Source organism: Engraulis encrasicolus, chromosome 9, assembly GCF_034702125.1.
Source record: "Engraulis encrasicolus isolate BLACKSEA-1 chromosome 9, IST_EnEncr_1.0, whole genome shotgun sequence".
Taxonomy (NCBI): Eukaryota; Metazoa; Chordata; class Actinopteri; order Clupeiformes; family Engraulidae; genus Engraulis; species Engraulis encrasicolus.
This window is the reverse complement of record NC_085865.1, coordinates 5,457,116-5,482,280: the sequence shown is the minus strand read 5'-3', so window position 1 is coordinate 5,482,280 and position 25,165 is coordinate 5,457,116. Positions and strand designations below refer to the sequence as shown.

The 25,165-nt window shown below is 43.3% G+C and overlaps 2 protein-coding genes across 5 annotated transcripts in view; both read right to left on the bottom strand.

Annotated features, from left to right (window-relative positions):
• LOC134455394 (ADP-ribosyl cyclase/cyclic ADP-ribose hydrolase 1-like) overlaps positions 1–9,220 on the bottom strand; it is a 32,904-nt gene extending 23,684 nt beyond the window's left edge. For 2 of the 3 annotated variants that reach the window (XM_063206411.1, XM_063206413.1), the window contains exon 1: positions 8,895–9,220. In XM_063206411.1, the coding sequence (XP_063062481.1) occupies positions 8,895–9,103 (209 nt within the window). In that variant the 5' untranslated portion in view covers positions 9,104–9,220. The remainder of the gene's footprint in view (positions 1–8,894) is intronic. The other variant, XM_063206412.1, reaches the window with a different exon arrangement.
• A 4,296-nt stretch (positions 9,221–13,516) lies between these two features.
• LOC134454939 (ADP-ribosyl cyclase/cyclic ADP-ribose hydrolase 1) overlaps positions 13,517–25,165 on the bottom strand; it is a 36,859-nt gene continuing 25,210 nt past the window's right edge. Inside the window, exons 1-10 of one of the 2 annotated variants that reach the window (XM_063206025.1) lie at positions 23,909–24,143; positions 23,521–23,575; positions 23,201–23,327; positions 19,858–19,984; positions 18,790–18,928; positions 18,065–18,147; positions 16,975–17,048; positions 15,453–15,545; positions 14,323–14,409; positions 13,517–13,735 (exon numbers count right to left, since the gene is read on the bottom strand). In XM_063206025.1, coding sequence (XP_063062095.1) covers positions 13,654–13,735; positions 14,323–14,409; positions 15,453–15,545; positions 16,975–17,048; positions 18,065–18,147; positions 18,790–18,928; positions 19,858–19,984; positions 23,201–23,327; positions 23,521–23,563 — 855 coding nt within the window. In that variant the 5' untranslated portion in view covers positions 23,564–23,575; positions 23,909–24,143 and the 3' untranslated portion in view covers positions 13,517–13,653. Of the gene's footprint in view, positions 13,736–14,322; positions 14,410–15,452; positions 15,546–16,974; positions 17,049–18,064; positions 18,148–18,789; positions 18,929–19,857; positions 19,985–23,200; positions 23,328–23,520; positions 23,576–23,908; positions 24,144–25,165 lie in introns of those variants that run through there. The other variant, XM_063206026.1, reaches the window with a different exon arrangement.

The window sequence follows — 25,165 nt, the reverse complement described above, 5'->3', positions numbered from 1 at the left end:
CAGGAATGTTTTGTTGATAATATTTGTGACTGGAAATGGCAGTAGCAATGTATTTAGCATGGGTTCCCCTTTCCATTCCATACATTTTCTCACATGAAGGACTGGCCTACGCTCGTTACTGCAGAATGCATGCAAAGCTAACTGGCTACAATGGGAACCAATGAGACTGAGCCTTCTCCCTGTTAGAGGTTCTCTGTCTCAACCAAAGAAAATGGAATATTGTACAAGAACGACCACTAGCTGGTGTGGCCAGGAGTGGCACTGCAGCTATGTTATCGCAGCCAAGTAAATAATGAATGGGTGCCAATGGGGCTGTACGCTTCTCATAGAACTATCTGCCCGTGTGATTTTTTCCCTGGAAACAATGGAGTCGCGTTCGATAGATATGAGTAAGTGAAAGCATTTGCCGACACGTTTGCATCTTGTCAAGTGTTAGATTCGTGAAAATGACCCTTATTTCAACTATAGCAATGATAACACGTGACAATCGACTTTACGGCACTACGCCATTTGTTTTGTAGTTTTAAGTCTGACTTCAGATGTCGATGTGTTTAAAGTTATGTTAGGATTGTTGAGGACACCTGTTATTTATTGCATTTAAGGTGGTGGAAAAGCGGCATGTGTACATGGGGTAAAGGAAATGACTGCGCTCATCCTTAAGAATTTGGGCACCTTCAATTAACATGTTGGACGGCGGTGGGGGGTTTTGAGGTGTGTGACCGTAGATGTCTCTGCTAGGATCAGTCAGAGTACGTCTCTCGTCAGCTCTGGTCGTGAATAGTCGCAGAGATTCCTCAGCCAGCAGGTATTAGCCGAATGCTAGCGTGTTGCAGGACAAAACTAACACGTCTTTGGGAGAACAAAGCCATGTCAGGAACCTTTAACTTCACTTCTAATACAACTTCCGTGATAAGGTACAGAATGTGCACACATCTTTACAAACCAGAGAACAGAACCGTCACAAATCCCTGCTGAGCCATTTAGCCCAATATGCTCCCATTCATCTTTTACTTGGCTGCGTTCGCCAACGGGGCTATAATGGGAGCCAATGAGAGATGCCTATCTCATAGCTTAGAGAATTTCTGTCTCAACAGAAATCCACCTCTCTTACTCTTCCTATGTCGATGATGCAAAATGACCATTTTTACATCATTGACAGAGGAAGTGTTAAGAGATGAATGTGGATTTCTCCAATCTCAGGGGGAATTGAGAGATTTTTGAAAGACCATTCAAAAGTATGACTGGGTGTCTATCAATTGAAAGCCTAATGCAAAATGGGTGGAGTGTCCCTTTAACAGATTGCTAATCTTTAATTAGCAGGACTAACACCTAGGTACTGAGTACTTTAGACCTAAATTGAACAAAAAGAACAAAAAGAAAAAGGATAAAAAATATGATTTTGTTCCCTGTGAATCAATCGATTATTGGGAATTTTAAATGAAATCAATTCAAAATCGATTAATCGATTTTTTTACCCAGCCCTACAGATGACACAGCAATTTTTGGATGCATTAAAGATGGGCAGGAGGGGGAGCACAGGGGACTGGTGGAGAAGTTTGTCAGATGGAGCAGAATGAACCAGCTGCAGCTGAACACCAAAAGAAAACCAAAGAAATGGTTGTTGACTTCAGGCAAACCACCCCACCCCTGCTGCCTGTCTATCGAGGGGGAGACAGTGGAAACAGTGGTCTGCACGTACAAGTACCTGGGTGAACACCTGGGCAATAAACTGGTCTGCTAACTCACAAGCAATGAACAAGAAAGGCCAGAACAGAACTCTACTTTCTGAGGAAGCTGAGATCCTTCAATGTCTGCAACAGACTTGCAGATGTCCTATCAGTCTGTCATGGCCAGTGTGCTCTCCTATGCTGTGGCATGGTGTTGTGGTAGCATTAGGAAGAGAGATGCTGGACGCCTTGACAGGCTGGTGAGCAAAGCTGAATCTGTTGTAGGCACAGAACTGGAGGCTCTCACTACCACAGCTGAAAGGAGGACACTGAGCAGACTCGACTCTAATGGACAACTACAAGCACCCCCTGTACCTAGTCTTTGACAACCAGAGAAGCTTGTTCAGTAAAAGTTTTCCCGCCATCTTCAGCAGGACAGACAGGCTATGGAGGTCCTTTGTCCCCAGGGCCATCCAGCTATTCAACACCACACAGAGGGACAAACAGAAAGAGATTGTCATAGGTGACTGGACCGCATAAACCAACCCCACACCTGCTTATTTATCTGCAGCACTCACTGTTTATTCCACCCCTGTGCTTCTACCTGGACTCTCATCCTACGTCTGGGTGTGACTGATGATATCACCCCACACCCCCGCCAACAATCAGGACAACTTTTCTGCAGTAGGAATTTACACTCTGCTCTAGGAATTTTACTGTACTCCACTGAGTTATACAGCCATACAGGACAATCACCATTTGTATTCTCAAGTGTGTGTGTGTGTGTGTGTGTGTGTGTGTGTGTGTGTGTGTGTGTGTGTGTGTGTGTGTGTGTGTGTGTGTGTGTGTGTGTGTGTGTGTGTGTGTGTGTGTGTGTGTGGAGAGAGAGGGGGCAACAATGGAGTGTGCAACAATGGATACTTGACCCTGGCTTTGTTCTCTTGGACTATGCACAGCGAGTGACTTCTGACCTTGACACTTTTTTGTACACTTTATCACTTTTTTTGCTGCTCTGTGCCACTTAGCTGAGGCACATGTGATAAATCAATGTTACACTGACATACTTATCACCAACCACGGATGAGGGAGGGTGGGGGTTGGGGGGGGTGAGATCTGCCTTGGGCTGAATGTATGTAAATGTATGTACTGTATGTACGTATATGTACGTATGTGTACAACTTGACACTTAAATTTCCCCTCAGGATTAATAAATGATACTGTACTCTCTACATGGTATCTAACAGGTACAAATAGGGTAATTACAAAGTAAATACCATGTAATACACATATCTCAAGAATAACGATGAAACCACTGCGTATTTTCTAACCATCTAATCATCTAACCTCTCTCTGTTACCCTATTGTTACCCAATGAATGGTATTTACTTTGTAATGACACCCTTTCAACCCGTTAACCGATACCATGTAACTTCTCTCTGTCACCCCGTTGTTACTCAGTATACCGTAATTACTAGTGGTGTGGATCGGCATTGTCCTCACGATCCGATTCGATCACGATTCGGGAGGTAGCGATTCGATTCGATTCTATGCGATCCGATCCGATTCAATTCTACAATGCATTGCGATGCATTACATTTCTACTGAAAGCAAAGCAAATGTTTAATCAGTCATGATGAGGCAATACAAGTAGTCAGATACTGAGCAACAATTTATTGGCTGTTTTCTGTATCAGTCTGTATCAGTCTTGCAATGTTTTGAAGTGCTTTTATTTAATTTAATATTCATTTGCTCCCAAAATATCCATGGAAGTAATTGAAACTTAAAAAAATTGCCGGATCGATTCTGGAACTTGCCAGATCGATTCTGGATCGTCCATGCCTCGCATTGGATTGCATCGCTGAATCGATCATTGTTGACACCACTAGTAATTACGTGTGGTAACTGTACCATAAAGTAAAGCTATTTTCTGTATAATAATGGCAACCTGGGCGGGGATGCTGTGGCACAGTATGCTAATGCACCCCTCTACAGTACTCTATATGGCAGGGGTATTCAATTAAATGTCAACGAGGGTAGGGGTGGGCGGTATGGCCAAAAATGTATACCTCGGTATAATTTTAGCCACGGTAAATATCACGGTATATACCACGGTATTGTACATTTGTGTATAAACTTTTGAAATTAAGCGTTTTGTGGCAAAATGACCAAAACACCATTTTTTGCATTTTATTTTTGGAAATGACTGGTCAAACATTGTTTTATCTATGTGGGAATTCTTGTCATTCAAATAATTTGAAAACATATTTTTAAACGTTTAATCTATAACTATAACTCTACATCTACAGGACGCAATGCGCTATTGCGGTAGACGGTATGAGACAAAATCTCTATCATTGATGAAAAAATACTGCACACAATATTATACCGCGGTTACCGCCCACCCCTAAACGAGGGCCAATTTTTCAAATTCCTCAGAGTAAAGGGGCCGAACTATACGTATGCATTATGGTTGCCGACTGTCAATTAAAAAAATACGGGAGACTTCAAGGAGGTTGGGGGTCTCGGGGTCCTCCCCCAGAAAGTTTTGCTTTTCTTAGATGTAATTTCCTGCATTTCAACATCCCGTGTGTCCCGTTTCAGCTTGATACCGAACCCATAGGCTACTTTTATCGCTAAATTCTGAAAAACGATTCTGTATTTCAAGGGGCTTTTGGGGGGCCAGAACCTTGCCTTCCAAGGGCCGCATTTGGCCCCAGGGCCGCCATTTGAATAGCCCTGCTATATGGGCATGCATGCTTAAGGGGACCCAGGTTCGAGTCTGATCCGGGTCAAGTCCCTACCTAACCCTACACCATCTCATCTCTCTCCCCACATCATGTCCTGTTCACCTCTTCAACTGTCCTGTCGTACTAAATATAAAAAGCAAGAAAAAAAAGACAACTGGAGCAGACATGTAAAGGGACTGCAGCTGCACAATGTCTGGACAAAATTGACCACGGCTACCCAGGTTCGAGTCCGGCCTGGGTCATTTCCCAACCCCTCTCTCTCTCTCTCTCTCTCTCTCTCTCTCTCTCTCTCTCTCTCTCTCTCTCTCTCTCTCTCTCTCTCCTGTCTCCTCTCTTTTTGACAAAGGCCCTAAACATGAACAGGGCACAATAAAACAAATTAAAGACCACTTCCATTTTTTGCTATACCCCAGGCTGAGCCTACAGGGTACAGGTCGAGTACAAGTTGTCTAGCAACGTCGCCTGTTGAATGAAATATGTAGCACGGTCTTACACACTTGCATTGCATCCCAAGTGGCCCATTTTTGCTCAGTCCCATAGCAGACTGCCATCATGCAAAGGCGGGTCAAAGACGTCCAACATGACATTGTCCTTCAGTGCTAACAGATGCTTTTGCTTACTGTTACTGTGAAAAACATTTTTTTCAACAATTTTTTGAAAAGTGAATGCATGAAAGCCAAGCCCAAAAAAACCTCTTTTTTTGCATTTACAGTAAGCAAAAGTATCCGTTGCACTGAAGGACAAGTTGGACGTCTTTGACCCAGGTGTGTTCATTTCACGCCAGTGCATTCTGCGTTGAAGTGCGACACCTTTGCTAAAGTCATGGTCCTTTAAAGAAAGTTTTAGAGAGTTGAAGGGAAAAAAATGTGGCCCAACCCAACGGCAGGCGCTCCTGCCTGTTATCTGCTGTCTCAGGTTTGGGACACTGCTCATATCTTACGAGCCTCATTTGGAACACATCTGTAGAGTCTGGAGAGATGTTTTCTTAAAAGCCTCTCCTTCCTAGAGCTGCTGTGGTCACTCTAGAACAGTGATTCTCAAAGTGTGGTCCGGGGACCACTGGTGGTCCTCGACAGAGCTCAGGTGGTCCGCGAGGGGATTTCTACTTTTCCAAGACAAGCTAGTAGTAGGCTATATTTATGACATTATTACAAAGCTAAACATAGCTGAAGTCATATTTTCGCCACAAAAATACAGCCTTGTAATGTGAATAAAAAGTAAGTGATCGGCATCGAAATTAGCAGAGTCAAATTAGCATCCCTCAACTGTCAATTCAGTTGACAGGTGGTCCCTGAACATGTTTGGGGGGGCAAGCACTGGTTTGAGAAACACTGCTCTAGAACAGGCGTCACCAACGTGGTGCCCGCGGGCCACAAGTAGCCCTCCAGGAGCTTCTGAGGAGCCCACCAAGGATGTTAATAGGTCTACAATGAGGACTACAAGATTTAAGTCACAGTTAATGCTTTTCTTCATCTAAATATGAGATTATTTCTTCATAACCTATAAGCAAACTATCATTCAATCATAGGCTAGTGTGATTTGAGAAAGATGTCAAGATATCGGTCGGGTGGGGGCGCTGTGGCGCACCGCGCTAAGCCCCCCACACTTGGGCTTGCATGCCCATGGGGACCCCGGTTCGAGTCCGGACGGGGTCATTTCCCAACCCTACCCCATCTCTCTCCACACTCACTTCCTGTCGCACCTTCACTGTCCTATCCGAAATAAAGGCCCAAAAAAGCCCATAAAAATATCTTTAAAAAAAAAGATATCGGTAGGGGATTTTGAATAAACAAGTAGCCCTCGGGTAGCCCTGAGTAGCCTTCGGGTAGCCCTATAGCCCTCAGACCCATAAAGGTTGGGGACCCCTCCTCTAGAAACTGCAATTTCAACACGTTGATGGTGCTACTCAACAGGCGAACAACTGCTGTGCGTATGCAAACCCACGGTAATGTCACAGTCCATGACAACAACTAACTTTAAAATAGCAGTAGGAACACAAAAGCCTGAGGAATACGACTGAATATAAAGCTGGGTCATTTCCCAGCCCCGCAAAAACCCACAAAACGTGTAAATGAAACTCCTGCCAATATGTTGAAAATGGGTTCAATTCACCAAGCCACTGCTATATGACAGCGCCTTGGAGTTCTTCAATGTCCCCTGTCGTGCCGAAAAGCGAGTCCCTGCCAGAACACGAGTGCCCTCATTGAAACCAATGACATTTTTTGAGAGAAAATTATGCTTTACTAATTTTGTGCAGAATGAATTACATAATTTATGAACAAAACATATGCTTATGAAACAGTAATCGTCACTTAATATGAGCTATTTGAATGAAACCGTAACATTTGTTATGACAATTCTTCGATTCTTTTATGGAAATAATACTGAAATTGTAACCAGCTCTTTGTAATACTTCAAGAAGAAATGTAGATGCTTTATTGATAGGCTTTCCATCTTAAATTGTGTTGGATTTGTCTGCAAAAATGGGTAAAAAATATCAGAAAAATTGGTCATTGGTTTCCATTGGTTTCAATGAAGGCACTCGTGTTCTGGCAGGGACTCGCTTTTCGGCACGACACCCCCATCTGGAGTCAGCTAGTGCAGTGGCTCCCAACCATTTTTTAGGCGAGGCACCCTTTCAATTCCTGAACATTTTCAAGGCACCCCAAACCAACAAGCTGTAACATGGCATCGCATCGGACACTACAAAAGCAGAAAAGTAACACATTTGGAGACGTCACACAACCTACATTAGTGAAAGCCGAAAGCCCATTGGGAAACTCCAACTCCCATTGTCATTGTGACACAGCACTCCACAGCACACAAGTCAACACTGCACACTGCACACAACAAAATTGCATTTATGCCTCACCCGTGCAAGGGGGCAGCCCTCAGTGGCGCCCCATGGGGAGCAGTGCGGTGGGACGGTACCATGCTCAGGGTACCTCAGTCATGGAGGAGGATGGGGGAGAGCACTGGTTGGGTCGGGAGTCGAACCGGCAACCTCTGGGATGCAAGTCTGACGCCCTAACCGCTCACCCATGACTGTGTTCGAAGTTCGAAATTTACTTTATCGTGCGTAAAGTGCAGATGAAAGACTCCACTGACTAAGCAATACTTATTTAATATGTATTATATTACATAATTTATTTATCAACCACGTTTCCGCGGCACCCTGGTTGAGAAACACTGAGCTAGTGTGCAACAGTCCTAAGGCCAGGAGCCACAGGCCAGGCATAAGGTTGCAGCGTTGACCCTTCACCTTTCCATTCTCTGGAATGTTCCATTGGGAGCTGCGAGCAGAGACGACGGTTTGCAAGGGGCGGTGGTGCATGCATCTCTGCAATGGGGAGGGAGTGACGGTGACAATTCCACTGACAGTGAGGGACCTCTGGTCAGAAATATTTTTCAGTAGTACAATATGGGCTACAAAACGCACAAATAGGCCCAACGGGCTCTGACTATTTCTACAGAAACACCATTAAAAAAAAAAAAAATCATATAGTTTTCAAGTTTCTGTAAACAAGATCGACCTATAGTGTGTGTGTGTGTGTGTGCGTGTGTGTGTGTGTGTATGACGAAATGGCAACAAAAATTGAAGCTGAACTAAACAAAGGCAAAACTCAATATGGCTTTTAACATCATTGATGATTGAGATTTTTTTCTTTCTTCTGTAGGTTAGGGCCTATATCAATGTCGGCCTCAGCAAGTTTTGAACAAGATAGTCTACAGACTGCATTTTAGCCTTTGATATAAATTGTGTAGGCTACTTAACAAATGTAGAGTAATGTGTATAGCCTACTTGGATGAAATTGGGCATTGGATGTAACATTAAATTATCATCATCATCATCACCATCACCATTAGGCCTATCATTTATTCTAACACAAAAGGCAAGAATCCGCTTTCCCCAAACTTGACCGCGACAACAATGAATAGATAATTAAAATGCAGTCCATTACAAAAGAGAATATTGTTTAGGTTATTTTTTGGTTCATTTGTTTTACTTCATTTATCCAATTTATTCAACTATTAATTTCGTCCATAGAACGCTTTCGCGCCCTCAGGAATTCCCGGGCCCTATTTGAGAACCACTCATCGAATCTAATCATAAGCAATCAGTGAGGTAGACCTACTGCTGGCCTAATTTACAACTCAACTTAAGTCCATGTGCATGCAGAAGTAGACCACCTTATCGGACAGCAGTTATGATCAACCACCAACAACTACATTTAGCCTATGCCCATTTCTTGCGCAACGCTGTTTACATGGGACACATCCACGCCACGTCCAGTAGCAGCGGCGCTCTTCCAAAATAAATCTTAAAATGTTTATCATTTATGTTCCACTTCCGGACAGAGAGGGCAGTCTGCACACAATCGTCTCCGTTTTACGAGTGTCTGGACTAGCTGTCATGCAGAATAAGAAGCTTGTTGTTTACACAGAATTGGTCATTACATGCCAAACTGTAACAGCCTACCTCATAGCGGCGCCTTGGTCTTTCAAATAAGTTTCGCATCTTGACATTACTGTTGCCTGTAAACTGCCAGACGAACCCGTACCAAGTGTGAGCCACAGCACGAGCACAGTCACGAGCACTGAAACAATCATGATTACGCAAAGTGGAATAAGCAGTTTGACCCTATTTTTATTCCGTCCAGGGTCTCCATCTACATCTTGGTAATTCATATCGCCGTTTGCCTGCAGAGACAACTGGAGTTTCTGGCGAATGTTCGTAGCCTATGTTGGTCCAGTCTTTTAAACGGCAACGGATGTGGTCACCGCATGCGTTTAACCAAGGTCGCGATAAGTTGTTGATTGCAGGGGACAAAGGTTTGCGCTTCTATGCCACGTTGTAACATATAGGCTAGGCTACTGTAATAATTGCAATACATAGAAATAAAGTTCATAGATCGCAGGAGGACCACTCCAACTTCTTCGAAAGGCACTTGTGCTTATCTGTCACTCTCATTCATTCTCTGGATTGTGGGGGAATAAATTCTCTGAAGTTCCAGGAAGATCCCCAAGGTTCCTTATAAAACTTTTCGGGGCACCTCCACCGTGACAATTCAATTCTTTATTCACAACAGACATAAAATGCATGGCCCACGTCAATTAAAATTACAAAGCAAGACAAAGTAAGAAAATAAAATAAAGGCATAAGCACTCTCTCCAGTGTCGCTCTTGGAACAAGGGTTTGAGTTATGCTGTTTTGAGAGCAGTTCAACCTGCACATGAATATTACATTTCTCAGGACTGCATCATACCTAGGCTAGGCACACAGTGGAGTGTAGGCTACAAGGAGGTAGTTAGTACTGGACTATCTTGGTAACATCATCAATAATCTCATAGTGTCATAGGCCTATGCTAGGCCTACTGTCTGTCAGGGAGCATACATATTCCCCGGGTCCTATGTTCCCCTGTCTTTGTATGGGAGTGGGGAACATAGGACCCTTTTTCTAAAATAGGGTTCTATGTTCCCCGCATTGTATGTTTCTAAGTTTTCAAATTGTGCCCTTCCCAAAACCAGCATCCCTAAACCTAACCTGCCACAGTTGCAACAGCAACCTGCACTTTGCCATGTGGCAGTAGTCTACTTTGAAGCAGTGTGGAACATAGAACCCTTTTTTGAAAAAAGGGTCCTGTGTTTCCTGGTAGAGGGGAACATAGGACCCGGGGAACATAGGGATGACCCCGTCTGTCAGCTTCTGGTAGCTGCTTTTACCTACACTGCAACATGGGTGTACATTAAACAGAGACCATTTGACATTGACAGAGCACATGCTGAACTTGACAATCAAAGGCCTCCTCAAAGGACCTTTGGGCTTCATGTGTATCCCGAGGAGCCTTTTAAGAGAAACTGTCGGGTTCTTCCAAGAAATATTTTGCATTATATAGGCCTACATGTGCTGTAGCTTCAGACAACCATACAGTCAGGCTAATGCTATTGTGTAACCATGTTTTTTGGAGATAACTGGACAAATATTGGTGCTGCTTAATTCTATCTACGTTTTATGGTTCTTCCCAGAAATATTGTGCATTATATAGGCCTGCATGTGCTGTAGGTTCCAAGAACCATACACTCAGACTAATGCTGTTATGGAGCCTGAGATAACTGGAAAATGTTGTTGCTGTTTCTATCTACGTTTTATGGTGAACTCCAAGCATGCATGTATGGTAAGTAATTGGACTTTCATGCTTGGATTTCAGCCTCAGCTCTGGCACACTGAAGGTTTGTCAGGGAACATGTTTTCACAGTGTGTGCCACTGCCACGTAAGCAGTAGTCCTCAAAGCAATAGGCCCACATGTAAGGCAGTAGTATGGATTTAAAAAAAAGATTAAAAAAAACATTTCACCTTTATTTAACCAGGAAAATAAACCCATTGAGATTAAAAATCTCTTTTACAAGGGTGTCATGGCCACGTGGTGGCACAAGTTACACAATTAAAATTACAGTTGCATTAAAATAACAATTCAAATGACACAATTACAAATCAATTAAAACAGTTACAGACAAGTGAGTCAGTCTCCAGTGATCTCATCTTGGAATTAAAATCGCTCAACCATCACTCAGTACACAGAATTAACTTATTATATTCATTGTTGTTTTTTTTTTATTGCTATTGACTCCATCAGAGAACAGGTATATGGCCATTAGTCAATTATAATAAAATGCTATCATCATTTATGGCACATATTCAGTGTTGTTGTTTTTGCATTGCCAGTACAACATGCTCCATCGGAGAGCAGGCATGTATCGCCTGCCATCGGCCCATACGTGTATGTGAAAGCCTATATTCATCCAATACATAGGTTTCCCGTTTACAAACATTCACGCTGTGAGGAGGGGCAAGATGCTAAGCAGCCAACCACATGAGCACATTTTTTGAGTGACAGCAGTTTCCAACAATCAGAGGTTGAATAGTGCACAGCTATGGGGGTGCGCACTGCGCAGCCAGGGATTGCTTACAAAGGGGAAACATGTATAGGCTTATGTAAAACCTTATACGGTAATCATGTATGGCCATTGGTTCATATGTAAAAGCCTATACGTATGTATTCAGGGATGCTTTCACACCACTCTTCAGGTCAGGTGACAATCAGTTCATATCAACACGAGTCATCAGCATTCTGCATAATGTGTCAGCAGTGTTGTAGACTTTTGTCTTTGTTACTTCAGAGTGTGGGTTCGACCATCCCTCAACAATAATTTAGCAAATGATTTACTCCTAATTAAAATACAAGACAATGGGTATCTCTCAATGTAAAGTGTCCACACCCATTTTTCGTGGATTTCACCATACCAAGGAGAAGCCATTCTTTAAAAAAAAATTATTATTATATTTTTAAAATATGTTTTTAGGGGCTTTTGTGCCTTTATTTGATAGGACAGTCTGAGATGGTGACAGGAAGCGAATGGGACGGAGAGACAGGGTGGGATCGGCAAATGACCCCGGCCGGACTCGAACCGGGGTCCCCGTGGGCATGCAAGCCCAAATGTGGGGGGCTTAGCGCGCGGCGCCACAGCACCCCCAGAGAACAAGAAGCCATTATTAATTACACTTAGAACTAGTTATTGTAGCCTATATTCCTCAGTGAAATCCACAAACAATGGGCATTACTCGTCATCCTAGCAAGGCTAGGACACTTCACTTTGAGAAATGTCCAGTATTCAGAGTTGTGTCTTCCCCCGTCAGAGTGCAGGTGTGGCCCTGTAGAAAATAGAATAGAAATAGAAATAGAAATAGAAAGCCTTTATTGTCATTATACAAAGTATACTGAGATTGTAGCTTCCCTACGAAGTGCACAGTCCTTTATAGATGAACATTGTCCAGTAAGCTTAAGTGTGAGTTAATTATTGTAACAGCTTTGGGGAAGAAGCTGTTCTTCATCCTATTGGTTCTAGCTGGTAATGCCTTGTAGCGCCTGCCAGAGGGCAACAGTGTGAAGAGATGAAAGCCAGGATGTGTGGGATCTTTAATGATACTCCTGGCTCTATTTACGCAGCGTGAGTAGAAGAGCAGAAGTATCTGTAGAAGAGGCAGGAGTATTCATATATTGCCTGGGGTTCATATAGGAGAGGCTGTGGGCACAGGTGAGACAGGAGTATTCATATATTGCCTGGGGATCATATAGGAGAGGCTGTGGGCACATGAGGCTGGCATATTGCCTGGGGATCATAGGAGAGGTTGTTGGAGCAGGTGAGGCAGACGTATTGCCTGGGGCTCATATAGGAGAGGCTGTGGGCACATGAGGCTGGAGTATTAATATATTGCCTGGGGTTCATATAGGAGAGGCTGTGGGCACAGGTGAGGCAGACTTATTGCCTGGGGATCATATAGGAGAGGCTGTGGGCACAGCTGAGGCTGGAGTATTAATATATTGCCTGGGGATCATATAGGAGAGGCTGTGGGCACAGCTGAGGCAGGACGAGTATTGCCTGGGGATCATAGAAGAGGATGTGGGCACAGGTGAGGCAGACGTATTGCCTGGGGATCATATAGGAGAGGCTGTGGGCACAGGTGAGGCAGACGTATTGCCTGGGGATCATATAGGACAGGCTGTGGGGACAGGTGAGGCAGACTTATTGCCTGGGGATCATATAGGAGAGGCTGTGGGCACATGAGGCAGGACGAGTATTGCCTGGGGATCATAGAAGAGGATGTGGGCACAGGTGAGTCAGACGTATTAATATATTGCCTGGGGATCATATAGGAGAGGCTGTGGGCACATGAGGCAGGACGAGTATTGCCTGGGGATCATAGAAGAGGATGTGGGCACAGGTGAGTCAGACGTATTGCCTGGGGATCATAGAAGAGGATGTGGGCACAGGTGAGGCAGACGTATTGCCTGGGGATCATACGGCTATGAGGCTGTGTGCACAGGTGGGGCAGGAGTATTCAGTGGCGGACTTAGAAATTTGGGGGCCTAAGGCGAATTTAGCTAGGGGGCCCATCGGCCCATTTCATATCACATTTTTTTTAAACATAAAATCTCGATTTCGATTTTTTTAAACCACGATTTTCCATTAAAAAAATAATTGCAAACAAAAAAAACAGGCAATCTTCTGCTACAACCCTTTCTGGATAGATTTCAATGAAAATGTGCAACTTTTCATGCAAAAATTGAACAAACTAAAATGTGAAATTTTCTGTAATCCCATTTTCACTTTAATATGAGAGCAGAGTGATTATCCCCCCTCACTGAAGTGTTATTTCATATGAGTATTGCCTGGGGATCATACTGCCATGAGGCTGTTGGAGCAGGTGAGGCAGGAGTATTGCCTGGGGTTCCTCAGACACTGCAGGATCGTCAGGGTCCTGAGGAGGGAAGAGGATACTGGGTGAAAAAGTGTAGTGGAAGGTGGGCACATCCAGCAGGAAAGCATTGCCAGGTGGCAAATCAAAAATGGCACATGTCGAAGGGGGGAAGGATCTGCACACTGCTTGCAAAAGACTTAAGTCTTTTAAGTCTGTCTTTATGTCTAAAACAATCAGAGGTGGAGACCCTGGGTTCATAACATTAAAACACTGCCACATACAGTATTTGCTTTAGCCTATTAAAATTATTGAATATTGAACCTGCGGATTCTAACGCACCCCTTAAGCCCACTTGATGAGCTCATTGGTGAAATCGCCGGTGTTGAAGGCACAAGGAATATCTAGACAGCAGTTTTTACTCAGATAGATCCACTTTTTCCACCCCTGAAAACAACGTATTGTAGGCTACCACAGTTTGTTACCTGGATTTAGGAACAATAACAAATTGAAAAATAATGATTTATTGTTCCCTTTCTCTTATGTGCTAATGTACATCTGGGACAAATACAAGAGTGGTGCCCTTTAACAGCATTGCCTATGTGTTCACAGTATGTATAGGTTGCACATCACGGGTGAAGCATACTAACAGGTCATTGTCTGTGCATGTCCAGCGGAATCCTCTGGATTGGAGAATTCTCATCAGCTCCACTATGGATCCCTTTGTGCAGGACTCTCTAGCAGACAGACAGACAGACAGAGAAGCAGACAGACAGAGAAGCAGACAGACAGGTAGGCACAGATGCACGGTAGTCATATAGTCAGAAAAACAGAGGAATAGAACAGATAGGGAAAGAGAAATTAACATCCAGTGTAGGAAATGTTTTTCATTGCAGCAGCAATTCATCTTGCTAAGCAAACATCATGACGTTTTTACCATGCACACAGCACAATTAATGTTTTGGTCATACTGTACATTCACTTCATCACCCACAAGCAAGTGTTAAAAAAATGTACGTGTCTAACAGGCTGCGCTGTTATCAGCACCCTGGCTCAGTGGTGTACCGAGGAGGGTGTAAGACGCTGACTTGAAACTACAGTAGGAAGCTGTTCACATGTACGTACTGTATATGGATATTTTTTGAAAACATCAGCATATCCATTTTCAAAACTTGTAAAGGCCCTCCAAGTTAACCTTCCTAAACTCAGTCACTAGTCTCACTTGTAAAGGCCCCTGGTTACACAGTATTTAGCCCATTGATGCCTAAAGCACCAGCAAAAAATGCCTGCTAAATGTCTATGCCATTTTTGGGAAAAGATGCCCTCGGCCTACCAAAACCTACATACACGTATCTCAGCCTCCGAAGCACATAAAAACATGAAATATTTAGAATGTGTTCATTCAGCTCTAATTTGCCAATGTAATGCAGCTTTAAGCACCTGGTTTAATGTTACGCTAAGCAGCATCCAGCATCAATGGCCCATTGACAATGGCTTAAATATAGGCCTACAGTAGCCTACACATCATATAGTACATGTCTACTGTGTGTTTGGGACACCCCCCTCTTCCAGTCTCACATCTCAGGGTCCTATCCCCCCACCCCCCCCCCCCCCCTCTCGTCTCACATGTAAGGGTCCTATCCCCCCCCCCTCTCGTCTCACATGTAAGGGTCCTATCCCCCCCCCCCCTCTCGTCTCACATGTAAGGGTCCTATCGCCCTCCACCCCCCCCCCCCTCTCATCTCACATGTAAGGGTCCTATCCCCCCCCCCCGTCTCACATGTGAGGGCCCTCCAGGTTGGCCACCACCTTTATGTTGACGTAGTTCACCATTCGGGGGTTCAGGCTGTCCAGCTCCACTCCCCCAAACATGCTGCCAGGATACAAAAGAAGAAGGAGGTGCTGTTTCCACGTAGCTGGATAATTTTATATGTGGATATTTTTTTCTCCTGGTTGCATTGGTTTTGCATTGGTTTTGGCCTTCCGTTTCCACATAGCAGATATTTAAAATCCAGGTATAAAAAGCAGGAGAAAAAAAAAATCCTGTTTAGGGGGCTGAAACGCATTTGTTACAATGGAGGATTTATTTTTATCCACATGTTGCGTTTTACACCTCAACAGGAGAAACAAATACCCTGCTAAAAAAAACCCCTGCTACGTGGAAACAGCACCTGAGTAACGTTACCCTGCATTACACTACTTAACATTTGCTACGTTGTATCACTTTAAATGTGTTGCATTTACAGAAGAGCATCTTATTTCTCACTATTCAAGAAACAATTTAAATGGAGGTGGAGCGCCGTAACCGCGCGAATAGACCAGGCGCGATGCGATTCAAGCGACAGAGTGCAGCAGCAAGCGATACGAGCGATTGAGGAGACTAGAGTATGTCCGTACAGGCAGAAGGCAAAGCATTCAAGCATTCCCATTGGCCGTGGTCACTGACCTCTATACAGTCATTGGCTGTCGCGGCTTGTCGCCGAACCGCGTCATAGAAAGTTGAAAAGATTTCAACTTCAAACTGTCGCGCTCGTCGCGTAAATCGCTCTAGTCTCCCGAATCGCTTTTGTCGCGCGACTCAATACAAAGTCAATTACTTCCGTCGCTCGCCTCGCTCAGATCGCCGCTGGTGTATTTCTGCGGTAATGCATGCTGTACCTCCTGTGGCATGCTGTTATAGTAATTGAAAAGTGAATTACCATAGTACTCCACTACTATAACATAACACAGGGCCTTCAGTAGGCTAATGCACTACTACGACATGGTCATTGCCGTTCTGGTAACAGCAAATTTACAACGCAGTGTCCTAATGTGTTAAATGTGTTCCATTTACAGAAAATAATCTTGCTGTATTTTCCACTATTCAGGAAATGATTGAAGTTGAAATCGAGATTTTTAAATTATAGCTGTATAGTCTACAGCAGGGATGTCAGACTCAGGCCCGGGGGCCAAATTCGGCCAGCAGAGCCATTTTATTCGGCCCGCCAGATCATTTCAAATGTGTATTACAGTTAGCCCACACCATTAATGTATAGTGTAACAAGACTTGAACATGAAATGTGGTGTGTCACAGGATGTGCGGACACATTTGAACTACCATATATTACGGGAAGGAGTGTGTGTGAAATTTAACTATGATTATGAATTGCATGTATGCACAATTTTAATACATTTTTGAAAATAGATGTTGAGTTTGGCCCGCGACTTCGTTCCAGATTTTGATTTTGGCCCTCGGTCAATTTGAGTTTGACACCCCTGGTCTACAGTGTTTGACAACCTTTACCTCAAGGTTCTGCCATTACCTGTTCCTGTTGAAGGCATCTTTAATGGACCCATTGAGAATGACCGTGATGTTACCGCAGGCTGCCTCAGCGAACTGACCAGGACAAAACAAGACTTAGGTTATTCCCTCAAAATCAAATCCCCTCCAGCGATGCTCAAAATAGATTCCATAGTTAAAATCTAGTGCCACATATTCCCAATGACTTTGTTTTACCTGTCCAATTCAGCCAGGTGATTGGCTGGTTGAATTATCACCTGGTTGAATTGGACAGGTAAAACAGGGATGGGTAACACTTTACATTAACGTCCTGTTCACAGCTTTATAAACACTTTATACATAATTAACTAATTATCAACAAAATGCTTGCAAATGTTTATAAATGGTCAAGAAATACTATGCTAACACAACAGACACAGCACAGTCGCAGCGGTCCTGGAAGTTTCTCCTCCAAAGACCAGAAGGCATGAAAATACATATAACTCACACAGTAGAAGTTGATTCCCACTCCACTGTGCAGTCATAGTTTGGTTATTACTCATTTACAAACATTTGTAAATGCTTTGTTAAATGTTAATTGCAATTAAATGTTAATAAAGTGTTTATAAAGCTGTGAATACGACGTTATTGTAAAGTGTTTCCCAGGGATGTTTGGAATATGTGGCACTGGATTATTATGAATCCATTTTGCCCATCACTGCATCCAGGTGCAAGCCAGGTGTGTTAATGAGTAGTGAGTGGGGAATCTAGAGGATGACATTTCTCAGGGGAGTCAAAATGTTAAACATGAACGGGAGCGGGCAGGAGCGGGAATAAAGATGAATGGGAGCGGGCAGGAGCGGGAATAAAAATGAACGTGAGCGGGAATGGCGCTTATTTTTTCTTTAAAAAACAAACAAAAAAAGCCTCGTTTTTTTGATGAAACGGGATTGGGGTTGATTTTGAGTGGGAGTGGGCAGGATTGGGAGACATTCTTTTCAGGATGGGATGGGATGTGATTTGCTTCTCTTACTCCAGTCCGGGATGGGACGGGATGGGATTTGTTTTCTGGGACCGGGATGGGACAGGAGTGAAAATCCACTCCCGTGTTGTGCTCTGAGTGGGGAACTCACATTTTGGGATGCCTGTTTCCAGAGGGAGTAGACTGGATGGTGCACACACTCTGACCACAGAGGACATGCACTGAAATTAAATCCTGAAAAACAAAAACATTAAGGTATCCCACTTCATAATAAACGTCTTGAACGTGAACTTATTGATTGCAATAATCATTTACACAACTCGTGCCAGGCAGACATGCACAGGATATGGTTCAATACAATCAGGTGTCAAATTTTAGCTCTACTTATGAGCTACCAGTGGTGGCTCAGTTGGTAGAGGAGCATGTTTGGCAACCCAAAGGTTGCAAGTTCGAGCCCCGCTCTGCCTGACCCCATGGCATCGATGTGTCCATGAGCAAGATACTTAACCCCAAGTTGTTCCTGGTACCCTGTGTGGAAGCCACAGCCACCAGTGTGTGAATGGGTGAATGTGAGGCATACAATGTACAAAGCGCTTTGATTGCTCGAAGGAGTGGAAAGGCGCTGTATAAATACAGTCCATTTATCTGGACAGAGAACCTTTTGAAGTCCCTTTCCTCAGTTTTATACTGTGGTGGTCTGCCTTTGTAGGGCAGATGTAGGGGGCTTAGCAGGACGTACCACAATGCCCCCCTTTTATCCAATTACTTGGGTACATGGTGTTAGCCATAGCCCCTGGAGCAATGCAGGGTTATTGTCTTTGCTCAAGGGCATTTCAGCGTACTTTCTGCAGTGTGTCTTGAGTGATAACAACACACCTCTGTCTTGCTCCTCCTCCCCGCACCAGATGAGGTCGTTAAACATGTATCCCACCAGGGTGTCTTCCAAAGTCCAGAAGTGTCGCGTCAACGCAGAGTAGTTATGCACCAGCTCATGAGTCTTGCTCCAGAACAGCAGCTTCGGACGCAAACACAAACAGGTGACTTGCACGCACGTATAGACGTATGCACGCATGCACGTTCACGCACGTACTCATGCACATACACACGCACGCATGCACGTTCACGCACGTATTCATGCACATACACACGCACGCACGCACGCACGCACGCACGCACGCACGCACTATACTACCAATGTACCTACTGTATGTTCTACTGCAGTGTTTCCCAACCTTTTTTGTCTTGTGTACCCCCAAGCCTTTTCGTTGTGCCATGAGTACCCCCTAAGTCAAGTTCTATATAGATTTTTCCATCCCAATGTAACTAAGCTCCAAATATTTGTTAAAATTTCATTTTTCCAAGTACCCCCTGCAGTGTGCTCGCGTACCCCTAGTGGTACACGTACCCCTGGTTGGGAAACACTGTTCTACTACTATACCAGTGATTCTCAAACTGTGGGCCGAGTCCCACCGGTGGGCCGCAAAGGTAGCCTACTGCAAGAGGGCCCTAATATAATTTTCTAAAAACCTAAATACTATTTGTTGCTGTGTTGCTGTTTACTATTTATTTGAGTTTTACTGTTTAATGTTGTCAGAGGTGGGCCCCGAACATTTGCGAAAATTTAAGTTGGCCCCAAGTTGGAAAAGGTTGGGAACCCTTGAACGATACTATACTACACTATACTATACCATAATACCATACTATACTATACTCAGGGTGCGATTTGTCGGAAAACCAGAAGGGGGAATATGTCTCAGATTTTAAGTAATATCAATGGAATATGGAATTACATTAAAATGTGATTAAAATCCTGTAGAAAAAGTGGCAATATCAGAACCAGAGGGGGGGACAATCCCCCCCCATCCCCCCCTACAAATCGCACCCTGACTATACTAAACTATACTATAATACTATACAAAATGTTATGATGTGAATATCTGGTACCTTATCACAGGGTAGCTTCTGTGGAGTGGCGTGGAACATGCGCTGGTAGTCTTTGACCTGAACACTGCAGGGTGTCCTCCTCACCACGGCCTCCTCAAACTCCCTCCAAATCCCCTCACAGTCAAACCTATGGCGAACACATGGAGTATCAGTATATAGACTATATCCATTATCCCCTCACAGTCAAACCTATGGCGAACACATAGAGTATCAGTATATAGACTATATCCATTATCCCCTCACAGTCAAACCTATGGCGAACACATAGAGTATCAGTATATAGACTATATCCATTATCCCCTCACAGTCAAACCTATGGCGAACACATAGAGTATATAGACCAGTGTTTCTCAACCAGGGTACCGGGGCACCCTGGGGTGCCGCAGGCCCCCCTAAGGGGTGCCGCAGAGTCGTGGCTGATAAATAAATTATGTACTATTACACATATTTGTCTAAATCAGTGTTTCTCAACCAGGGTACGCCGCGGAGTCGTGGCTAGTAAATAAATGATGTAGGCCTACTATTATACATATTTGTCTAAATTAATAAATTAATAATGAATTTAAAAATGTAATACTTCAGTGGAATCTTTTGTCTGTCATTTACACACAATGAAGTTAATTTAGGTCGCCCCAGTAAGGTGCAACTTCGAACGTAGGTAGGTTGTGTGACGTCTCCAAATGTGTTACTTTTCTAAGCTTGTGTGGTATCGGATGCAATGCCATGTTGCGGCTTGTTGGTTTGGGGTGCCTTGAAATTTTTCATGAATTGAAAGGGTGCCTCGCTTAAAAAAAGGTTGAGAGACACTGATATAGACTACGTATATCCATTATCCCCTAACAGTCAAACTTATGGGCAACACACACTGTATAGTAGCCTTTATCCCCCTCACAGTCAAACCTATGGGCAACACATAGCCTTTATCCCCCTCACAGTCAAACCTATGGGCAACACATAGCCTTTATCCCCCTCACAGTCAAACCTATGGACAACTCATGGAGACTGTATCCCCCTCACAGTCAAACCTATGGGCAACTCATGGAGACTGTATCCCCCTCACAGTCAAACCTATGGGGAACGAGTATATAGACTGTAGCCTTTATCCCCCCCACAGTCATACCTGTGGGGAACACATTCAAGATTCAAGATTCAAGATTCTTTAAATGGTCCCGAAGGAAATTTGTCTTGGACATACATAGCTGCCACATACACACAACACTGATACATGACGCCAAAAAACAAAAACAATATACACATACATACATAAAGTGCCCTCATAGAGATACTCAAGCGCATATCTACTACAGCCTACCACACACATACATGGCATTGCAAGGATGGTAGTTGTTAACGACATGCATTCAGGTACATATGATATGATCCCCTCACAGTCAAACCCAGACTCACAGCCATACCTATGGGGAACACATAGGGTATATAGGCCTAGACTAGCCTGTATCTCATAATAGATACAGAATAGGCTATACTGTATAATCATAATCATGATCATACGGGAACAAAGGAGCACGAGGGAAATGTCCCTCACAGCAGACTTGTACGAAATTCCGAATTGGATGAATTCGAATTCACAGTAATGCCATAATATGAACACTAGGTGGTGGTGTTCTATGTACTCCCAATGGGTGGTGTAGATTAAATTCAAAGAAACTCAAGGTAATGACACCACCTAGGGTTATTATATTATGGCATTACTGTGAATTTGAATTCATCCAATTCGGAATTTCGTACAAGCCTGCCTCACAGTCATACCTGGAAAGAAAACAAATCTTCTACCCTATAGGATACATAACCTATCACACATCCACTTACATCAGTGGCTCTCAACCTTTTTTGAACAAACGTCCCCTTGACCTCATCATAAACCTGTCAAAGCCCCCATTGACTATAGTATTCTGTATCTGTGGGGATGAAACCGGCTACATAATATTTCCTCACAGGCTTACTGTACTGTAGGCTACATGAGGAACGGCCACACAAACACACAGGCTATGAGACAAGACAAATGCTCCCTTAAGTACTGCATCTATCCACATAAACACACAGGCAATGAGACATGTGCACTCACAGTCACACATGTACTATGTGGAAAAGCCTAAGGGAGCCTAACAGGCTAAGGGATATGTTTTCCATGATGTCGTTGGTGTGGGACATATGTGGTTGTTATGGAACTATGCCAACAACAAGCAGTGGTGTTTGTTATGTAATATGTGAAATATAACCCCTGTCATAGAGTATATAACCTAAGCCATATCAGTACAATCATGTAAGTCATATAATTTATAAAATAGGCCTATATATGTCTGAGACTGCACTACCTCAGTCCTTGAACAATAAGACAATACAACATGCTTACAATGCTGCTACTCCAAATCTACTACATTTAGGCCTATATTAAATGTTAATATGTACTGTATTTATGAGTAATAATCACTCATTGTTAACAGTCCATCACTGTTACCTGTCCTGTCTTGCACTTTATGTCAGTCTTGTGTAGGCCTATGTCTTTGTCTTGGCATGGTATGGAGAGAAAACGTCATTTATTTTTCCTTGTATGACCTGAGCATAAGAAAGTGACAATAAAAGCTGACTTGACTTGACTATATGAGGAATATCCACACAATAAACAAGATAGGCTACTGAACAATACCCCCTCGTTATATGGTGAATATATCCACACAAACAAGTTACTGGACACAATGACACTTTATAATCATATATATGGTGAATATCAGCACTGGACTGGACATACACACCCTCACAGTCATCTGGAATAACTACACAAACAAACAAACAAACAAACAAACAAACAGGCTTTATGATATACTGTAGGCCTATCTGCTTTATGCAAAACCAGATGCCCTCACAGTCATATGTCTCAGAATGTCCACACAAACAAACATGGTATAGGATGCATGATGTTATGGAAAGGTCAGTCTCATGAATATCCCCCTTTCCTTATTTGGTGAATATCATTACTGATATGTCACACTGGAATAAGTTGTTTTTCAAGCAAAGGTGTGTCTTTTGCAAAGATGTTTGTGTACAAAAATGAATAAATACACACTCTTTATACAATTAAGGGTGCATTGTCATAGCAGTGTGCATGAAATGTTTGGAAGATGAAAGTTCTGAAGTATATTCCACATAACTTTCCATGCTAGCCCTATATGCATTTGGAATTTAAAAATCTTTGTAGAACGAATTCCTTTGAAGTTTTCAAAGCTTCACACACCTCAGGCTAATTAAAAGATGCAAAGCAATTCTAAAACCTCACATCCTTTAATTAAAGGAAGATACGCTCAAACCTCATTACATGTCCTACCTGGAGCCAGGGTTGATTAGAGTGATGTAATTATAGCATCGCCCAATCACAATGCTTTTTAAGTTTGGAGTGGTTCCTATCATCGCAGCGTTCACCTCTTCCAGGGCCACAAGAATGAGAACCATCCCTAAGGTAGAGATACCACAATAAAGGTCATGAGAACCATCCCTAAAGTAGATATCCCACCATATAGCTCAGGAGAACTATCCCTAAAGTAGAGACACCACAATACGGATCAGGACAGACATCGTGTAAACACGGTGTAAAGATATTAGAGAACATAAAACAACTTAGAGCAGTTTTGAAGTTGGAAAACACACCTAGTATCATGGTGGACGGCAGATGGCTGGATGGTGGCTCCATCCAATGGCCCAACTGGAGAACAGCAGTTTCAAAACAGCTGTGAGACTATTCTATAAGATAGACATACGACATACTACTTCCACAGTAGTTTGGGAAAATCCATATCGAGAATAAGTCAATTGCTCATGGGTAAATGTATATTAAGGGCGTATTCAGACCAGGAAAGTGAAATAATTAAAAAAGAAAAATAATATCCAAACACTCACTCTGTAACATTACATCATGCAAGTGATAACAAATCACTGCTAGACAAATCACTGCTAGACTACCATTTTCCTCACATTAACTTCGCATAGAATGAGGAATCAAAACATAATGACAAATATATAATGCTTTATTACTTACAGTGTTATTGTATGCTGACTTTCTCTTCCATGCTGACGGTTGATTATTTTCACACTGACAATGACGATACAACTTTCAGCCGAGGTAAAACTTAAAACAGTCTTTTCACAGGGTACGTCGTGGTATGCAACTGAGTTGTTGACATTGAAGTCCACTGAAGCCGCTAACTACAGTATACACCTTACTGTACTACTGGAACAGCACAGGAGGAAAGGCGAAAGCATGGCCCCACCAGGCAGGCACACACCCATTCTCCGGCTAACATGCATGCACACAGTTTTCCTTAGTCACTCACACACACACACACACACACACACACACACACACACACACACACACACACACACACACACACACACACACACACACACACACACACACACACACACACACACACACACACACACACACTCAAACACCGAACATCCTGTCACTAATTCAGGATCCACATGACTCCAATTTTATGTCAACGTCAGAGAAACACAACAGATTCCTCTTGGTGAAAACAAGATGGCATTTTAGTCTGCTTCTCACGGGCCCCTTAAAATCCAACAAAATGTAGGCGAATGATAAATTCAATCAAAAAGACAATAATTCTTATCAGCTGAATTGTGTGAAGTTGTAGCCTATTTGTGCATGCCCAAGAGATGAGATAGTTCGATTATATAGAGCCACTTTATACAGAGAGAATCACTGACAACTTCAATGCTGCTGCCCTCGTCCCTCAAATACCAAAACAATTTCTACATTCATTAATTTGACACAATGTGACTGCTTTTATAGCGCCACAGAATAGCTCCTTACAAAGACTAACTATAGGCCTAGGCCTAATGTATAATGATATTGAAGCCTATTAATGAGTTAAAATCAGTTTATTCTGCATCTGCCCGAAGACCGTGAACTGCAAGTACCATTGCCCTCTACTGTTGATACTAGCCCATTTAACGTATAAGGGACGGGCACAGCGCTTCCATTCTGGGTACGCCGCCATATTGATAGCTAGTTGCTATGGTAAAGGGAGAGTGACTGCCTCCACCATGCATGCAGTTCTGGTCTCTAACATCGACAAGCCGGCTGTGTCCACAGTCAAGAATGTGTGCTACCCAAAGCACAGACACAGCACGCACTGAATACCTTCAACAACAAGCACCACACCACGATAACTTGACAATCGAGTAGTCTGGCTTCTGCATAAACCCGGCGTTCCCACAGGTAGGCGCCTCACCTGATGGCCTAGTTAGCTGTGACTGCTGTGGA